The sequence below is a fragment of the Agelaius tricolor genome, unplaced genomic scaffold (assembly GCF_023055355.1).
Source record: "Agelaius tricolor isolate 1412-34295 unplaced genomic scaffold, bAgeTri1.0.p SCAF_8, whole genome shotgun sequence".
Classification (NCBI taxonomy): domain Eukaryota; kingdom Metazoa; phylum Chordata; class Aves; order Passeriformes; family Icteridae; genus Agelaius; species Agelaius tricolor.
The window spans coordinates 33,149,263-33,169,539 of NW_027269268.1; the positions used below are offsets into that span (position 1 = coordinate 33,149,263).

Below are 20,277 nucleotides of genomic sequence, written 5' to 3' on the forward strand. Positions count from 1 at the left end.
CAAAGCAATGCAAGTACTGTATTTTCTATGTGTAACTTTCCCAACATACAGCAGACATTCAGTTCTGCTATCAGCAATAGCACACTGACAAGTTTGCAAAGACAGAACTCAGAGCCAACGAGTTCTATTAATGACCACCACTACTAGTAGGTCAAGTCAATTTATACCCACTAACCCAGCAGTTTGCTCTGTAACCCTAATGCCAATCCAAACCATGCAACTACTTATAAGAACTATGAAGATATTGACAATCCTTGTTCACAAATAATTTTAAATTAAAAAGAAGCAGCAATTAGAATCATGGATAGAACACAAGGAGCTTGGGGAAACCTCATTTCTGAACATGGAAACAATTTGTTGCACTCCTGCTTCTAGATTCTTTGGATACTTCACTTTTTCCAAAAATCCCTCTCTGATGGCACTGGAATGCTAGAGATTTTCTTTTCTTGAGCCTCATGGAGAGTGATGAATTGAAAATTCATTTTTGGTCACATTCAGATGTCCAGTGTAATAAAGTCACAGATGCAGTAAGAATGATAGGTTAAAAAATGGACCTGCAAAACCTAGCTTCAGCAAAGCCCAAAGTATTTTTAAATCCAAGTTCTAAAGCTGCAACTACTGCATGTAATAAATTCTGGAAGTTTGCCAAATGCTCATGTAGGTTTGTCCTTTGTTAAATATGTCCAAATGCTGTATGATTAAAGTCTAAAATCTTCAAAGAAAAGAATAAACATTATGCAATCATTTCAAGCTCCCCTCCTTTGACCTTAATATGTACTTCAAAAGCTCAGCAGATGCTTAGTAGGAAATAAATGCTCAATTTAACAGATGTCCCAAGAGTGATATAGCAAGATGCACCTTCCATAGCTTTTGGCAACTCTTCCCTTTTATTATTCCTCTGCTCACAAGTACTTTTCAAGTCAAAGAGAGACCCAAGTAAGTTAATAGGCCCTTAGTATCTATTCTGCTGCCTGAACTGATTGCTGTTTATAAGGTAAATCTTTGGGACCACATGTGGCTCAGCCTCAGTTCATCTCCTACAGAGACACAGCCCCCAGGCAGCTCTGTTTTCATCAAACCAAGCTGTAACCAAATCAACACCTTTCAGAAAGGAACAATCCCTTACTTTCAGCATGCCTGCAGCAGAGGAGGGGAGCCTCAGCTTTTGTATGGGATCCCTATTTGGCAGCTAAGGTGATGTTTTACTCAGTAGGATACCTAAGAAAACTCAAACTACTTTGGAAGATGCCCCTGCCAACAGAGAACATAAGAAGAATATGTTTGTCTAAAACTAATTCAGCTTTTTCCAAAGACACATTCTAAAAGCTGCATTAACAACCTAATAGCACTTTGGGAGTTGCCACCATCACAAATGCAAATTACATGGTTTTCTTCAAGCCTAAGAAAGAAAAGTAATTCCCTAGCTCCAGGCTGCTCAGGACCTCGGTCCAAACCCAGGCCTCCTCAACCCCTGCCAAACTGAAACTTAACATTAGTTCCAAATGCCAGGCTTAGTTTTATGTACCTAAAAAGAAACACAAATGCAACAGCATCATATCACAGTTTAACCTTGTGGCACCATTAGTTCTAGACTTTAGAATGAACATAATCACACCCTCAATACAGTAGTGGAAAGCTGCAAACTGCAGATGGTCCCTGACAGGTTAACCATGCAACCTCTTCTGAACTGGAGTATTAACATGCACTTAAACTAACTTTTGAATGTGAGATACTTTGCTTGATTGCTGGTACCATGGCTATCTGACACCTGAATTTATCATCTTCTAGTAAAATACTTTCTGTATTGCTTTCTATGGATAGCAGCAAATTCAGGCCTTGTCCTCAGTCTAACAGATAGTGCATCCCTCAGTCTTTTATTTCTTTAATCAGACACAAATTGTATTAAATTCAGTTTATACTCTTAAAGGAAAAGTTCTTAGATTTCTCCTAATACTAGAAGAGATCTAGAAGTTCAAAAATCATTATTAGTAAGCTGATGTTTGTACTGTCTCATGAAAGAGAATCTATGTGCCAAAGGACTCATTTTTAAAACCATAACAAATTGGCGGAAAATATATTTTAGTTGCATGAAATTTTAAGCAAATGTTTTTTAAACTCAAAATACTACTCACTTTAGGCACAGTTACTTTTTTAAAACATAGCTGATTTTTTCTTGCATAATGGCACAAGTTTGCCTTAATGCCACTGAAGAAAAATCCATAAAACCAAAATGAAACAGACCATCTTCTGCATCAGCTTCACTCTCTTTTCAACATCATACTGAACACAACACAAACCCACTGGATTATCCTTAATTAGAAAGCAGAAAATAATACCCCATTTTAGAAATAGTCTACCCAAGTTTTTAGTATCTGTAATTAACAACCACAGGTATGCCTCCTCAATTTAAGTGTCCCACACAGATATGGTTGTCTCTCCCATTTTGCAGACTAAGCTAGAATTTAACCTCTGTTCCATATATAGCATGCTTGACTACCACTGAAAATTATGATAGGAAACAGAGGTCATAAAAACATTGGATAAATGCTTTAAAAAACAGGTCATAGTGTTTGGGTGGGCACAGTACCATAAGTGGCCTCATTATTTATAGTCACAACAAACCCTTTTTTTCTGGTGGCTCTGGAGAAGCTTGATAAGGACTCTCCTGCAAGGATTCACAAAAGTGTCAGCAGGAGAGTTGAAATGTGCAGACCTGGTCTAGAGTCAGTGAAGATGTTTTCATGCTGCTCATCTTTCTCAATTCAACACCAAAGGGAGAGAATGCCCAGACAGAGAATAAAATATACCACCAGAAAAAAATCCTTAACATGTATCAGCATAAAAATATCTTTCCAGAGCACTTAACTACCAAAGTAATCCTTACTTGCCCTGCCCCCTTTTTTTAAGTAGTGTTATTTTTACAAAACTATCCTCACAGAGCAGGCTAAGGAAATTACTATTTCTGCATCTCTACATCTACACTACTTAATGCTTCCAGAACAGAAGCATTTTTCATTATTTAGCACAGATAAACTAAGACTTCTTGAACAGGTATGTTCCCAAACTTTCTCAAAACACAAAAAAAACCCCCAACTCCACATTCACTTTTACAGAGATACACACAAAAACACATTTCTCAAACTTTTTTAAGAGGTTTAATTACACAGTATTCAAACAAATAGATCCTTGCCCTTGTACTGTTTTCCAAAGAAATAAGTTTAACAGTTTGTGTTCAAATTCCAGGTGTTGACCTGAAATTCTGTTCCAGATGTCAGTGTGACAACTAACCACCAACTCCAGAATCCAAAAATAATCTGTGTAAGTCCTTTGATAATGAAAAAAACTCCCATCTGCTGACTAGAATGTCACTCAAATCTCCAGCATACATTAGAATCAGGTCTTCTCTTAATTGCAAACTGAAGTGCTGATGCAACCCCTCATTTAAACGATTAACCTTCCAAATTAACATTTATAAGCTTAAGAATTTAACTCTAACTTGGAGTTTATAGAACCTAGTAATCATTTTGGTTTGGTTTTTTTTTTTTGTTTTGGTTGTTTTGCATGCTGAGGGTTGTTCAGGCTATTTTTTGTTGTTGTTTTAGGTTTGGGGTTTGGTTTCTTGGGATTTTTTTTAGTTTGGGTTGGTTTTGTGGGTTTCCTTCAAACTGCATCAGAATAATCTAAATTCTTACTCTAGGACATGTATGCCTCAGCTACTGGAGAAATTTAACTGCTACAGCTACATGGGCAAATCATTAACTTCAGTACAATGTAATGCAGCTGTACAGAATGCAGTGTAGGATGAAAAAAATGTGCCTGAAAAGCTAATTAGATACCTGGAAGAGTAGTCTGTGCTCTGAGCTTTACTCATGACTGTACCTGAGCTAGCTAGGGTAAAACTTTATGGTGCAAAAAGCTGCAGCCACTTAGCATTTTGCAGAAATAGAGACCCCGTTAATCCTTCTCTCTTTTCTACTGGGAAGAACTACTGTGCTTTGCAGGAAAAAAATGCTATCTGAAGACCCCATTCTATGAGGGTCTTCTTCTTAGTTACTTCTCATTTTAACTGGTCAAAATATTCACACAAGGAATTTTAACTGCAAAACCCATGTGCCAGTGAGACTGCATCAGTGGGCAGAACGCAAGCAGAAATGCCATTGTCACAATGTTTGTAAACAAACTTAGTCTATGATGTGAAGATACTCTAAGAATTAGTCAGTCATATTAAACCCACCTAGAATATTCTTTTCCTAGTATCAACACCATCTGATCAATTACAATTTTTAATTTAATGTTTCATTGCTTTCTTACAATAAGATTTGCTCAACATATTTTTCTGTTCATAGTTTTCAGTGACTACAATCTGACAGATCTTCAAAGATTCAGAATAAACACTAAGTCAACATATAACATGGAATTTGTATAGTAGAATGGAAATTATTAAGAACTTCTTGATGTCTTTTTTTTTACTTTTTTAAATTTCAAACTGAAACTAAGTTTTTGCACATCCTGATGTTTATTCAATAAGGGTAACAAAGTATACAGAAGGAGCAACTTCAAGATGAAGCATTCAACAAGAGAATGTGAAGAAAGTCCTGTATTTATAAGGTTCCTTAACTACAATTAACTTAAAACCAAATCAAACTAATCTCAATTTTGATTAAAAATGTCTCCCCATCTCTAAGTATTTTATGACTGTATCTTTACAAGAAACAGACAGAAAACATTCCCAAGCATTTGAACTTGTGTACTGCTAAATTGCTTTTGGTTTGTACCATTTTTCAAAGAGCAGGGGGCACAGTTAGGAGTGAACTGAGGATTAGGATTCCCAAGAGATGATCTGGGTACAGTCACCCTTCCTAAGGTACAAGAGTTGTTGGTGTAGCTGCAGGCCAGTTGGTTCCTGTTCCAGAAAATGGTGCTGGTTTAACAGCTATCCACTGGGTGCTTATGTGTTCTGCTCCACTGGTGATCACAGCATTTAAACTTTGCTAAAGCCAGTCTTTGAAAAGCTCAAAAGCCAAAGACCATGGAAGAAATGGAGCCTGAAGCTATCCCTTATGTACAAATGTTAATGATATCCTGTATTTAAGTTAATGGATTTACATGAACACTACAAAGCAATGTTAACATACGTATTACATGTTAGCCATGCTCTGTTCCTTTTGTGAATATAATTCAGTACTTTGCTTTACACAGTTAAAATACTATTCATTCTTCTTAATGAATGCCTTCCCAGCTGGAAATAGTTCTGGCAATATTAAAAATAGCATCCTATAGCCATTAAGCTTTATTGACACTATTTTATGCATACAGAGATAGCGCAATAAAATTAATTTTCTTCCATATGCCCCTGCTAATTTTTTTCACTTGTTCCTTTAATATTCTTTACCAAAACAATTCATTTTTCCTTATCACAGTAGCAAGGTTACACTTGAAAGTTATATGGTTCCAAGGGAAGACTTAACAAGAAAGATAAGCATGTGAATGTTACAAACCATGTGACTTGAAAACTCCGCAAATACAAAATAACTAGAGACTGGGAAAGTATTAGAAGAAAGTATCATCTCTGTGCTACTGGAGACAGTATCTCAGGCTAGACAGATCTTTGCTTTAAAAAACCACAGTCATGCATCTTTTTGAGTCAGCAAATTAGTTTAATCACCTTAAACTTTGTCCATATTGTTAAAGCAGAACTACTGTTATTCTGAAACACTTATGGCCTAATAACTCAAAATCAGGTTAATGAAAGAGCAGTAAGGATCCTGGTAACAACTACACACTGTAAACACAAGTAATAAGGTATGAGGTTCAGACTGTCACATCATCCTTCACACCATTCTGGAACTAGGGTACGTACTGTGAAATATCCTCAATTGCAGAATTTTAGAAAACACCTGCTGGTAGCCTTGCAAGTTGAACTACTTGCTAAGTTTCTGATAATCAGTTTATAAAATTCACTGTGGCTTGAAATCTTAATGTGCAGGGCCTACATGCAACACCCAGCATCTGCATGTACAAGGATTGTAAATGCAACCACTCAACTGGTTAGTTATAACAGACACCATGGAATTCATTACTCAAACCTTCCTTCACTTCTGAGCATCAGTTTCCAGGATGGGCTCCCATCTTCCCTAAGCATTTCAATGAGACCTTTCTTAGGCTAAATGACCCATGGCATCTACACATCCAGAGTCTGCTGGCTGCCTTAGCTATCTAAATTTTGAGCACTAGAAAGAAAAGTAAAACCATAAAAAACAACTTTGAAACACGGTAAGAACAGCGCTCAGTAATAAGCTAGAAGTCCTGATACCCCAAGTAAAAGAGGAATCTGCTTGGAAAAATTTTTGGAGAAGGCCAGATAACTGCTACAAGTTTTTCTCAGTCTCATTTTTACAGCTGAAAATCAGTGTGGACACTTGCTCAGCACATGCTGGTGCTCCCATGATAATGTCCCATGCAGCCCAGTGAGTGACACTGTTCACCTGCCTAAACAACTGGAAGAAGTACTATGAGCTCTTCCCAACACTGTTTTTACAAACTAGAGCTTCCGTCTTTCAGTTAACCTTAGAGGAGTGCAAATACTCAATGGAAAGGCTCCATTCTTGTATTTGAAAACAAAAAGTAAACAGGAAGACATTCTTCTTTTTCCCTCCTTGCACACTGGAATAAAAACTGGGACAAGGAAGTTTCAGTATTGCCTTGGTCCCACAGAGCTTCTGCTTTAGTTCTGCTCCAGCAATTGCTTCTGTAATTCTTTAAAGTTTTCCTCAATCGAAGTAGCAGCATGGTATTGACATGATTTATCTCACTTTTACTGTTCTGTGCTAATGGGATTTAGATGGTGCATGGTTTTTTCTTGTGGCACACTGAGATCTGCATCAACACAATGCCTTCTGTTATTAATACACACCGATGTGCTCAACTCCTTGTCAAATTCTATGAGAAAATATTTTACTGCTGCTTTAGCAGGCAATTTATATAGCCAACTGATCATCTCAATTTACAGCCTTCAGTTCCACTCACAAATAAAAAGCTATCTTAAATTCCAAGTTCTCCTGAACATGTACCTAAAGGATAAACAAATGGCTTTGTTACATAAATTCAAGCACAAAAATCTCATTTTAACATTTTTCCTCTCATATAATATCTCAAAGTCTTCATTTACCATGCAATTTAAATTTTATTTCTGTACAACATGAGGCACAATGGACTGTTGTACTTCTGCATCATACATTGAGCAATGACCTCTGATCTCTCTCCCTTACCCCCTTGGCTTCCAGTTAACAGTTTATGAGCTGAAGATAACATGAGGCTGAATCTCAAAGTAATCTCATTAGTATCATTTATTTTCTTTAGTCATACTTTATAAATCTCTATAACTTCCTGAGGAAATGGGTTTCATGACTTTATTACACTTCATGTGAAAAATACTTCCTTTTAGCTTAGGAAAGGAAGAATACTTTAAAACCTGTTAACTGTGTGTGCCCTATTTTTTACATTACAAAAAATAGACAGTGATATAGGTGCTACAGAAACTACTACAATTTTCTAGACTTTTATCATCTAATTCTTTTTCCAGACTTTTATCACCTAATTCTTTTTCTGACCATTATTGCCTTTCCAAGCTTAAGAATACTAAGAAAGTTAAAATATGATTGACTACCAAATTCACCCCTAACATATCTTTTTTTCTATGTCTACTTGAAAAGCATCAGAGATGTCAGGGAACTAAGTAATCAAAGCAGCTCCTGAGTTTGGAAATATTGGCATATAGTGCTCCCTGTTAAGACATTGACTGCTAATGGCTTGGGCACAACTGCAGAAAACAGAACCTATGAAAACCGATAAATGAGAACAAAGGTAAGTCCTGGAAAACAGAACTCAAGACATCATGGCAAAGATGTATTAAAATCCCTTGTGAAAATACCAGAATTATAGCTACAAATATCAAATGCCAATACTATTTCCTACCTTTTGAACTGTAAAATTAAAACAAACTTAACATAGGAAAGACAACCTAAAAGTCAACAAAAATCAATACATGGAACTAGCTATTCAATGCTTCTATCATCATCTAGTCTACCTGCAAATATGATTGTTGTCCTTAATTTCTTATAAGCAAGGGATAAAAGAGCCCCTCTGAACCACTGAATAGTTTAATGTTGACTTGAAATAAGTTCTTAAATCTGATTTATCTAACTTTGAACTGACAGTGTAGTATGATGCTCTTCAAAGACAGCAGGATGAGACATGTAGCTCAGGCGTAAAGTCAAAAGAACCTTTCAGCAAGCTGAAAAAGTTAGCAAGTTGCTTGAAAAATTTCTCTTTCACAAATTCTTCAATGTACTTTGTTGGCTGATAATCAGTCTGCTCCCTGTATCAAGGCCAGTCCATTTTGAAAAATATGACAAATATTAAGACACTGCAGTATAAAGAGTGCCTTCAAGAACAATTCTAATGGCTTTTAACCAAAATAAAGTGTCAATCCAAAATTTAAGCTACATTGTCAGGTTTGTACATAATTAATGTTCTTTCCTTTAGCTCACCATTTGATGGAAAAAACACATCAAGCATCCCAAAATAAACACTTTCTTCCCCACACCACTGTTATAAGTGGAATTTGTTCAGTAATATCAAAAACTAGCAACCCCTCTCTACCACCACCCCGTTCCCACCAAATCCCTCTACTTTCATCCCTGAAGAACTGCAAACACTGGATACCAGATATGAATACAGACAATGCCTCTCCCATGCCTTGAAAATACAGAGCCACTGTTCTGGACAATATTATTGAATATAAGCTGGCATTGCCCCAAGCTCTGCCAACTTTGTAAACCCAGCTGATAAAAAGCAACTTACTTAAACTCACACCAATTCGTTAGTCAAGTAAACTAGCTTTGTGCCAAAAAAGTAGAGAGGCAACACATGCAGCCAACTAATTGTGCCATGGCAGTACCATCACAAAAACACACACACCTGTCCACGTACCCATAAACAGGTTCATTCTCACTTACTGCTACCTGTCACATGTATAATACATTGCCAAACTCAAGACTCATTCTATAGGACAACTAGAAACACCTCTAAAATACCATAACACACAGTGAACTTTAATATACTTATGTAAAAAGAAATGCATAATGATACACAAATTAATATTCTGCGCACATACCAAATGGCCAAAAGCTAAACTACAAGGTCTTGGAAAGAAAGTATTCAATTCTCCACTTTTGGAAAGTCTGTTTCCCTACCTTAACTATGTGCTTTGTTAAAAGCAAAGCTAAGAGAAGCATTGCTACATTTCGACCTGTAGAGCTGGTTCTTTAGCCACAAACCATATAATTTAATAACAGACTTTCTAGAGAAGAAAAATAGTGAGCAACAGTTTGTTCACCCAAACCCTACAGAGTAAAGTGGCTTCATGAGTCTCTATTACCCACATTCACAATTGTGGGAAGCACAGAGAACACACTGAATGACTACTGGATGAATCAGACATAATTCCCACCTTTTATTCTCACTTACAAGCTTTCTTTCTGTAAGACATCGATCACACATGTCATCATTTACCTATATGTAACCTGTAGACAAATCTTGCACCAGATTCCTCCTCAATTTATTTCAAGATGCTTAGGTAACTGCAAAATATCAATGCTCTCTCTTTATCGAAGACATAAACTAATAGCTACATAGACATCCAACCAAAAGGTTAAAAGTCAGCACTAGAATTTTACTGAAAATAAAATTATGTTTCTTCACATGACACAGGAAAAATTCTCACACTGCTCATCAATGTATGCATTATTTATGCAATAAGTCAACAGTTCAGTCTGATTGATTCATATGAGGTTTTTCTAAGGTTGCATCAATGCTTTCTTTGGCAGAAGCCTTCCAATGAGGATGGCACTGCTTACTGAATTCTAGATGGGCACCTGTAAACTCTGAAAGTAACTAACTAAACCAGCACTATGGCAATATCACGCCCATGCACTGCTCCAGTAAAAGGAGCAAAAGATAATGTTATTTAAGACTGAAAAGTATGACAGTCCCATTGTCCACAAGACAGAGAATGTATGCACTCACACAAGGCAGACCTCCATTTTATATCAAGAGTATTCTTGGTTTTCTGTGTGGTATAGATTTTAAGACTTAAGCATGGCTTTAGGCAGGCTGGATAGAAGTGGGAGTATTAGAGAGAAATTACTTATCAAATGTATAAGAATAATTTCACTTAAGTAGCAGACAGAACTATACACATTGTTGGTGGCATCTTTTAGTCCAAACAAGAACACTTACATCAACTGAGACAATGCTGCTTCTCTTCTCTCTTTCCTGGCATTTGATTTTGTTTAGTGTATAGAAGTAACAGAAAGCCACCTTACCTTTTTCCTCGTCTATTCGAAAAACTCCTAAACCCGATCCATCTTGGATGGAATATCTGATCTCCCCATCTCGTCCTGCATCTTCATCATAAGCAGATACTGTCATTACTGAGGAGCCAACAGGAGCATCTTCCTTTATGAAGCCTTTATCTGCAAATATGGAGAACCGTGGGGGGTGCAAGTTTTCATTCACATCAACTACCTCAACCTCAACGTAACAGGTAGAGGACAACGAAATGGGTTTTCCTTTGTCCTTGGCCCGCACGGTCAAGTTATAAAATTGTTTCTTTTCATAATCCAGTCTTTGTACAATACGTATTGCTCCACTTATTTTATCAACATCAAAGGTGCCGTCTCCACTGTCCAAAAGACTGTACCGTACTTGACTTGACTGGCCCAAATCAGGATCGTAGGCTTCTAGCCATGTAATAATTGTTCCCTCAGGAAGATCTTCTCGAATTTTCACATGATAATTTGAAGGAATAAATTTGGGAGGATTGTCATTTACATCTTCTACAGCCACTTTCAGAATAACTGTTGAAAATAATTGAGGCTCTTCAGCAGGTTGGTCCCTAGCCTCAATTTTCAACAAATAAACGTGCTGTTCCTCCCGATCCAGGACCCCTACAACTTTCACAACTCCTGTCACAGAATTAATAGTAAACTTGTCTGTATCTGTAAGAAGAGAGTATTTCACTTCTCCATTAGCCCCCAAATCTTTATCAGTAGCTCCAACTTGAATTATTTCACTGTTGGGCTCTTTGTTTTCACTTACTTCAACAAAATAGCTGTCTTGGAGGAACTCTGGTGGGTTGTCATTAGCATCCAAAATTTTTATATCTAAAAGGGTCCAGGCGGACTTCTGTGGTATTCCAAGATCATAGACAGTAATATTGAGGGTATATTTATCTTTTAGTTCTCGGTCAAGGGGAGATAGAATTTTCAGCACTCCTCTTTCCATATCAACAATGAAACTACTGTCCTCATTACCTCCAGAAATAACATACACTAGCTTTCCATTGAAGCCAGTATCAAGATCAGCAGCATTCACAGATATTATGCTAGAGCCCACAGGTTGGTCTTCTTTTATCTCAATGCTACTGGGAAGAGTACTTCTAAACTGAGGTGCATGCAGATTCACAGAGTGAGTATCAAAGAAAGCATCCTCAACTTCTCCACGATTGTGCAACTTATTTGCTTGTAAGAGTTTCTCTGCGAGCATTTTGGCAACACCAGTTTCTTCACACTGCAAGTTGACTGGTTTGCGACTACTAGCTACAGTTATGTTGATATACAATGGTTTTGCAAAGTTCTCTCCATCTGTAGCTGTAATTTTCAAACTGTAAAAAGACATTTTAGCACCTGGGCCATCTATTAGTGACTGTTTGAGAGAAAGTACTCCAGAATTTGGGTTTAGGCTAAATAAATCCAGTTCATTTCCAGATTCAATTTGGTATCTCACCAACTGAAGCTCATCAGCATCGATAGCAGATACGGTTGTTATTTGTTCTCCAACACCAAGGTCCCTGGGGATTATTCCCTCACAATTTATTTTCTCAAACAGAGGTATATTGTCATTCAAGTTATTTAAAATAATAGTAACAGGAACTTCAACTTCTCGGCGATATGGTATACCCCAATCAGAGGCTCGAATCCTTAAATTGTAAACCCTTGGCATCAATTCATAATCCAAGTCTTCTGAGGTACTAATAATCCCACTGAAATGGTTAATCACAAATGGCAAAGGATTTAGGTTGGCAATGCCATAGGTCACATAACCATTTTCCCCTTCATCAGGGTCTTTTGCACTCACTCTCATGACACTTGTACCTATTGGCACATTTTCATCAAAGGAGGCCTTATAGGATGTCTGAGTAAATTCAGGAGGATTGCTATTCATGCCTAGTACCTTAATTAATACTTTTGCAGAAGCTCTTCTGTCACTTGTCACAACTTCAAGTTCAAAATGTGATGCATATTGTGCTTTTATGGGTTCTAACGTGGTAATAAGACCAGTGTGAGTGTTTAAATTGAATTTTACTTTTCCTGGCGTGTTTTTAAATACATATTTTAAATGTGGGTAACTAGGCACAGCTTTCACCATTATCACAGGTGTGTTTGGAGGAGCAAATTCACTTATTTCAGCTCTATATATCTCTTTTTCAAATCTGACAGGACCAGACTTAAATTGTGGTGATGTCACATGAACAACTTTTACAGAAGAAAATTGTGGGGGATTCCCTTTGTCTTTAGCTTGAAGGGTAAGGTTGTATCCAAAAGGGTGACTCTCCCAGTCAATGGGACCAATGGCTTTTATTCTGTATTCTTTGCCACCTGGAACAGACCTCACTGTTTTGAACTGTTGAAGCGCATCTCCTGCAACAATATTTAATGATGCTATTTCCCCGTTCGACCCCTGGTCATTGTCCTCTACCGTTACAATTGCGTATGTTGGATCTGGGTCTGATTCTGATGGAGTCAATGGAACAGCTGTAATGACAGGGGCATGTTCATTTGCTTGCTCTACGTGAACTGTTAGTTTTGCCATACTGCTTATGCCGCTGCTACCATACAGCTTCAGCCCACGGTCCACTGCAAGAATTTCCATCTCATAACGTTTCGTGTCCGAGTAGTCAAGTCTACCAGTCAGAACTACCACCCCACTAGTTGGATGTATAGCAAACACATCTGTTCTTTCTTTAAAGCTGTAGTAGAACTCTCCATTTGTTCCTATATCTGCATCTGTCGCGCTGACTCTTGCGATGCTGGTCCTTATTGCTGTGTTTTCAGGCAAAGAAACACTGTAAGATGTTGGAGAAAACAAAGGCCGCAAGTCATTTGTATCCAGTACCTGTATCCTGACCTTCGTGCGCGTTTCAGCATTTGTATTTTTTTCAACTGCTTTAACAGTCAGCATATAATGGTCCTTCACCTCTCTGTTAAGGATAGCTGTGTTTCCTCCCTTGGTCCGTATTCTCAAAAAGCAAAAGTTTCCAAGAACATACTCTTCAGCTTTGAACAAGTTCTCACTGTCACCAGAAATAATTTTGTACCTTATGTCCCACAGTGGATTTGTAATGTAAATGCCCATTTTCACTGGATGCCCAACGTAAGTCTTGGCTGCAGAATTCTCATACACAGTGGCATTATACTGTATTTCTGTAAATTGCATTGATGGAGCATGATGTGGCCTTTGATTTCCTTCACAGTTTCCAAAATGCTGCACCAGCAGCATCAGCAGCAACAGCATAGTCAAGTATCTTCCCATGGCAGCAATTACAAAGAAACCCTGAAACGAGAAAGAGATGTAGTAAGGCTTATGATTGTTCAAAAGTTTATCAAATAAACATTGATGCTTAGTTCAGAATTCATGCTTGAAAGAAAACTGTAGGTTACACATTTAGACTACATCATTTTCTTGAAGAAAGTGTCAAAATTATTTGCAGTAATAGAAACACAGATAAATGAAAAACTCCTACAAAATGCCAAGAATCCATTACACCAAATTCTAGGAATTACTAACACAACACAAGAGGAACACAGAGCTAAGTTCAAATGAACATTCCCATGAAGCAACATGCTAGAAGAAATATATCAATGCTGTCTGCTATGAGCAAGAAAAGTAGGTCAGAACTAATCTGGAGTTGTGAACATTCACTCCAGTTCTCTACTTCATATATTATATATTATATGAAGTAGAGATATATATTATATATTACTTCAATTATGTCTAGTAGAAAATTCCCCTCCCTCATTTAACTTAGATTTTAAAATGACTGATGTCCAACTGTGTGGAAGTAAACTGCAAGAGTTGGCTTGATATCACCATCAATTCTTTACAGTATCCAATGTGTACCTGTTACAAGAATTATAAATATTATTAACAGAACAGAGAATAATTCTGTATTGTATTCCCTGCAGCTGACTACCCTTGTAAGAGTAGTGCTTATCATTAAAAAAAAAAAAAAAAAAAAAAGTCAAGCACCACTAAGGTGTAAAGCCCATAAAGAATAAGACATATTCCTTTATTCCCCTCTCAGAACATATCTGAAACAAATGAGTATCAAATCAAGAGCTATAAGAACAAGAATCTATCAAAATTACTGGAGGAACATTTCAGTTGGGCTTCTCCAACACACTTTAGAAATGACAGAGAAAGAGCCTGGAACAGCAAGACAGTCATAAAGGTACACCTTCACTGGATTTGCCTTTTGAAGTCAGCATAACATTTTTGCTACCTAAATCTAGGCAAGATTGCAGCAGGAAGAAAGGCAGAAACCTCAGGAACAAGACATCTGGGACCATCTTCTTCATCTTGGTTTACAGCAACCGTCTTCACTCCTTCAAGTCTCACAGTACAACAAATTAAAGCCTAAGCTTTCAACAAGAACCTGGGGGCAAAATTTCTTTCCAGCAAGTAGAAAGCATTTTCTTGATTACTTGGATTAAGTAGTACACATTCATTTACTTCTCCTTTCTCTATTTATGCTTAATTTTTTCCCTTACCTCTCCTTCTGAGTTTTCTTCCCTGGCCAATCTGCTATACAAATCAAACTAATTACTCACTATGTCATTCTTTTATTGTTCCTGACCTTTTTCTCCCCACATTTTAGCCCTGGTTTGCCTTCATCCTATTCTTTGGACGTCAATCTCTAAGTGCCTATCTTCACGCTACTTCTGTTCACCTCCTCTAAAATAATATCATATGTTGTCTCCTTTCTCCACTCATGTTTTGTCTTACAGTAATTTTTCTCTTCCCTACTTCCTACCTGCTCAGGTAGATATGTGAAAGATCACACTGGCTGACATTCCATGGACTGACTCTACCTATTAGCAAATATCAGAGCAAATTAATCTGCTTGTGTCAACAGTTCACTTCAAAACCTCAGAAGGAATTCAGTCACAAATATTCCTAAGTCAATGATTTTGACAGGAATTTAAGACTCAAATTCACAGAGACTATAGGAAGTATGGTAGAGGAGTAATGAAAAGGAATATCCTTTTGGAAGGAGGGAAAAAAAAGTGTGTCTGTCTTCCAAATCTAGGCATTAAGTTGCACAATTAAAACTATAAACATAGCAAACAAAAAGCGAATAAGCAAACAATAAAAAGCACTAAAGCTCTTTGAAGTTAGTCACTAGCTGGAACCAATACTTACAAGGTCTTAACACTGAATGAAGAAAAGGTTGGGAGGGCAAATGAGTGAGGTTGGAACAGTCACCATTTCAATGGCTAAACAGTATTATTCCTCCCCCATCTACTTTCCTTCCCAGGCTATGATATGTCCTGGGATTTCAGAGGCACTTGGGTCTCCAGGGCTTTATGTCCCAGTATACTGCCAAGTTAACAAATATTTGCTTAAAGCCAAAAAAAAAACCCCAAACAAACAAAACAAACTCTTACACACAACCAAATCTTTGCAACAAATAACTGATATCACTAACTCCAAAACTCTGAAATTTAAAAAAGCCACTAGACTGGCCTAAAAGGCAATGTTAAGAAGATTGCTTAAAACATCATTTTTAAGCAATCAACAAACCCAGCTTTTCCTCCATCTTGCTGGAATTTTGGAAGACATCTATTATCAATGATCTATTACCAAATGATCAAATTTTATGTTGATCTGATCAGATGCTTCCCTGTTTTCTCCCTCAGTTACACTAGGGTTTTTTATTATTATTATTTTTTTAAAATTTATACTGAAGTCCAAAACCCAGCTTCACTTCTGATGCTGTAGCACCTCACTCACTGCCTATGCTTATGTTTGGCAACAGGCTATTTGAAGTGGTGGATTTATATTGTAAAACATTATATCTGTTTGTATCTCTTATCCTTTGCTTCTCACATCTCAGGCACATTAGACCAGACATGCACCACACTAAGGTGCACTAAGATATCCAAACCTCTCATTAGTATTCAATGTTGAACACATGTGTAGATTTTACTATTACTGCAAATATTTTTCTGTGCAATAATACCTTGAGCACTTTTTGCTGCTCTTCTGTAGCACCTTCAAGTCTGCTCAGAACCAGCAACAAGCAGCCCATTACAAACAATAACACAACCACCAGTAAGAGAATCCACTCCCCAGCACTAACCCCTATGACTTGCTGAGTTACAAACAAGAATGTAAAAGTATCTCTCAAGTGAACACTTAACCACACCAGCAATTTCTTTTACACAACACTATTTCCATCTTGTCACAATTTACACAGTTACTAGAAACTAAAAAACATTGACTCAGATTATCCAAAAATCAACATAGTATATTCTTGGAAAATATCTAAAGTATTAAGCAGCTCCAGTTATAAAAACTATTAACTACTAAGAGAAAGTATGAAAGCATTAAGATAAAGTGATAATGTGTCAGATATAAACTCAGATGGCTCATTACAGTGTGCCAAAATGACTGAATTTCAGAAACATTTTAGCCAAAGGCTACACTTTGAACTCCCATATTTTTATTATCTTTGGAATACAACCAGTTCAGGATTTTCTGTATCCATGTCCAATACACAAGGCAACGGTTTGCTTAACAAAACATCACAGCCCTAACCTCATAAGTGCACACCATATTATTCTGAAAAGCTACTTTCAAACAAACTGTGATTTCCTATCTGGAAATTATTGTTCAGATAGTTTTTATTTCTATGCATATCCACGTCATTTTTATTTATATGCAAATTCAGCACTGGGATATGTAAGACAGTTTTACTAATTAGTTAGAACATCATCAAAACTATTAATGTATTAAAACATTAACATAATTTGTACATGGAAAAAAGTATTAATGCAACTTAGAAATATGAACTATCTTTACATTAAAGGTCTAAGCATAATTTTGGAGCAAGCAGAGCTCAAATTGATAAATTACAAATTAAGATGACTGGATAAAGTAGCAGTCACAAGAAAGACTGTTTCTCCTAGCACGAAGTTTATAGTATTTAGATTTCAAAGTTTATAGTTTGAGATTTGAAAGTTTTAAGCATAAAATACAAAACTTAGTAAAGAAAAATTTCGATGCCAAGCAAGCAAAAAAAAAGACCAAACCAGGCTTATCTTGCTTACCATAGATACATTGAGCCAACTTACCATACATAGATACGTAAGGTATCTACAGGCAGCATACACTGAGATATTTACTGCCCCACCAATGGAAGTCACAGGTAGAAAAACTACCTAAATCAGGCAATATAGCCAAGTTAGTCTTGGTCTCATTGCTCTTTTCCAACATGCAAGCTCTACCAATTAAGTCCAGAATAACCTATCTACTAAGCAAAACATTAACCATGTTTATTTACCATAAAGGTCAGTTTTGATCAGCACACCCAACTGATGCTGTCTGACAGAAATGCACTGTGAAACTAAACAGTCATGACAGGATTTCTAGTGTAGCAGTCCATGAGAGATCGTGAGACTCTGCAAGCTGCACTAATTGTGGTTACACCTACCCTTTCAATTGTTTAAAAGGAATTATTCATGTAGTCTGATGGGAAAAAAGAAATACCAGGTTTAGCTGTTTCAACACGCATAACTTTCCAATCAAACAAATTAACAGTGTCTTTTGCTTTTCAGAGGGGGAAGGTGTCTGTTTTGGTATTCAGAAAATTAACACATGATGAGAGTGTATGGTAGTGTTACTTTAGTAAATCTGGTGAGTTATTCAAAAAATGTACATTGTCGCAGAGATTAACATAACAGTTTTAACTTGTGACTAAAGTCCAGTAAGTTTTATGTTTGTATTCCCCACATCATGAGTTAATCTCATGAGACACTCTGATTTAGGTTTTCAAGATATTAACTGTTAAAAGGAAAATGCAGCAGCTATACTCCAGCAGCAGGCAAAGATTCTGAAACCAGAATGAAACTAAGATTCACATGGAGAATCTCAACTGTTTATCTGTAGGCAGTTACTTACTGGTGTATCTAATATGAACTCATCAGCTGTTCAAGGAAAAGCAGACCCCCAATCTCTGTGAATAACAGTTTGATTGAAATTTAGCATGGCACTCTAAAATTTGTGATAACAAAAATAGTTCTACTGATTTTGAATTTAGTTTTAAATTAAAAAAAAAAAAAAAGAAGGAAATCTTCGAGAGTTTAAAACCATTTTACAATTGTTTACTTGAACTGATAGCAGAGTTAACTTACCCATACAAAGTTCTTTAGCATGCTTAATTAAAAAAACAGACCATAATTCTTCTGGGATGATTACTAAGGCACACCTTTCATTCTCCTAAAGGAGATTTTAGGATTTCATAGTGAATAAAACAAAAACTTTTAAAATAGTTTACAGCGTGCAAGTAAGATATTTACTCACTGAATACTGTGGAATTACTTCCACACGGTTAGAAAAGCAAATAGGAAATACACATCTATTATACAACGTTCTTTAACATAGAGACAGCAGAGGTGGTAAAAGAATACAGGTAGTATCTCCTACGCCACTCCCTAGGAACAACTTGTATGCGAGTATTTAAACCGCAGGAAAACCTGCTGCTAGAAGGCAGCAATTCTTTAACTTATTAATGCTTTTCCGAAAAAAAGTTTTCAACAGGGGGATGCTAACAGCGGTAAAACACGGCGTCACTTACTGACGAGAGAGATTAAAAAGTGCATCTTTCAAACATAACTTTGTTCTGGTCCAACTGCCCTAAAGAAGAATAAAAGAAGCAGCAGGAGCCGACTGATGAGTGCAGCCGGGCTCTTCCGGGGAGCCGCCGCCAAACGCCGGGTCCTGGCGGGCACTGCCCTTTACCTTTTGGAGCAATCCGGCGAGGAACGCAACGAGGGACGCGGGGTGGAAGTGCGAACAAAGGAAGAAATTCATCCTAAGGTACTTCTCACCCGCCGCGAACCGCCCCTGCCGGCTCACCCGGGAATTAAGTTTGCAATGGCCCATCAGACGCACTCAGACACCTTGCCTCAGGGAAAAGCACCACCGCCAGCTCAGGCGGAACCTGCCCGCTGGAGTCCTGCTGGCTCTCGGGGGAGTGCGGCCCCAGCTACAGCCCGGCCGGCGGCCGCCAGCCGCGGGGGGAACGGAACGGGGCGCCGGGGCCCGCGATGCGCGGCGGGGCGGGCGGCAGGGCAGGGGCCGGCGCCGCTCGCAGCCCGTCCCAGCGGGGCCGCAGCACGAGGCGGCCGCTCGCCCCCGTCCCGGCCTCGCCTCGGAGCTCAACTTCCCAAGGGGTCCGCGCCGCCCGCCGCCCTCCCCCGCCGCCAAAACTTCTCCCAACTTTCCGGCCGGCCCAGCGCTCACCTCTGTGCGGCTCGCTGGCTGCGGGAGAGGGCGCGGGCCGGGGCCAGCCCCGCACGGTGCCCGCCGCGCCGCTCCCCCTTTCTTCCCCGGCCACCAGCGCGCCTCGCCGGTGCCTCCCCGCCCCCTGCGGGCCGCGGCGCCCCCCGCCGCCGGATTCCTCCGCCGCGCTGGACGGCCGCCCCTCCGGAACTCGTTTCTGCGGCGCTCGGCTGGAGCGGCGGCAGCCCTCGCACCCCTGCCCGGCCCCGCCGTGGAAGGACGAACCGCGGAACAGAGCAGCGGGGGAAGGGCGAACCACAACCACGAGCTGTTCCTCCCGGTGGCCCGAGGTCGGGGGAACGCCTCACCTCCGCCGCGTTCGCTCCTGCACGACGGGAGCGGCAGAGAATCGGGTGCCGGTCCAGGGACGGGGGCGACTTCGCGTACGGCGAAGTTTTCCCCCAGAAAGGCTACTCAGAAACTTCGGAAAGCTGCTGCCGGGGGTGTCTTACGGGGATGGCAAGGGAGACCGTCAGAGCCCGCGAGAGCGCGCGGTCGAACGCTGTCCGAGGAATAGCGGGTGGCCCGGACAAGTCCCGCGGTGCCCGCCCGCAGCGCTGGTACCCAGGAGCGCCCAGCGGCGACCGCAGC

The 20,277-nt window shown here is 38.9% G+C and overlaps 1 protein-coding gene across 1 annotated transcript in view; it reads right to left on the reverse strand.

Moving 5' to 3' along the window:
* FAT1 (FAT atypical cadherin 1) overlaps positions 1–19,778 on the reverse strand; it is a 100,344-nt gene extending 80,566 nt beyond the window's left edge. Inside the window, 2 exon segments of the mRNA XM_071432259.1 lie at positions 10,386–13,674; positions 19,648–19,778. Coding sequence (XP_071288360.1) covers positions 10,386–13,653 — 3,268 coding nt within the window. The 5' untranslated portion in view covers positions 13,654–13,674; positions 19,648–19,778.
* Positions 19,779–20,277: the final 499 nt, after the last annotated feature.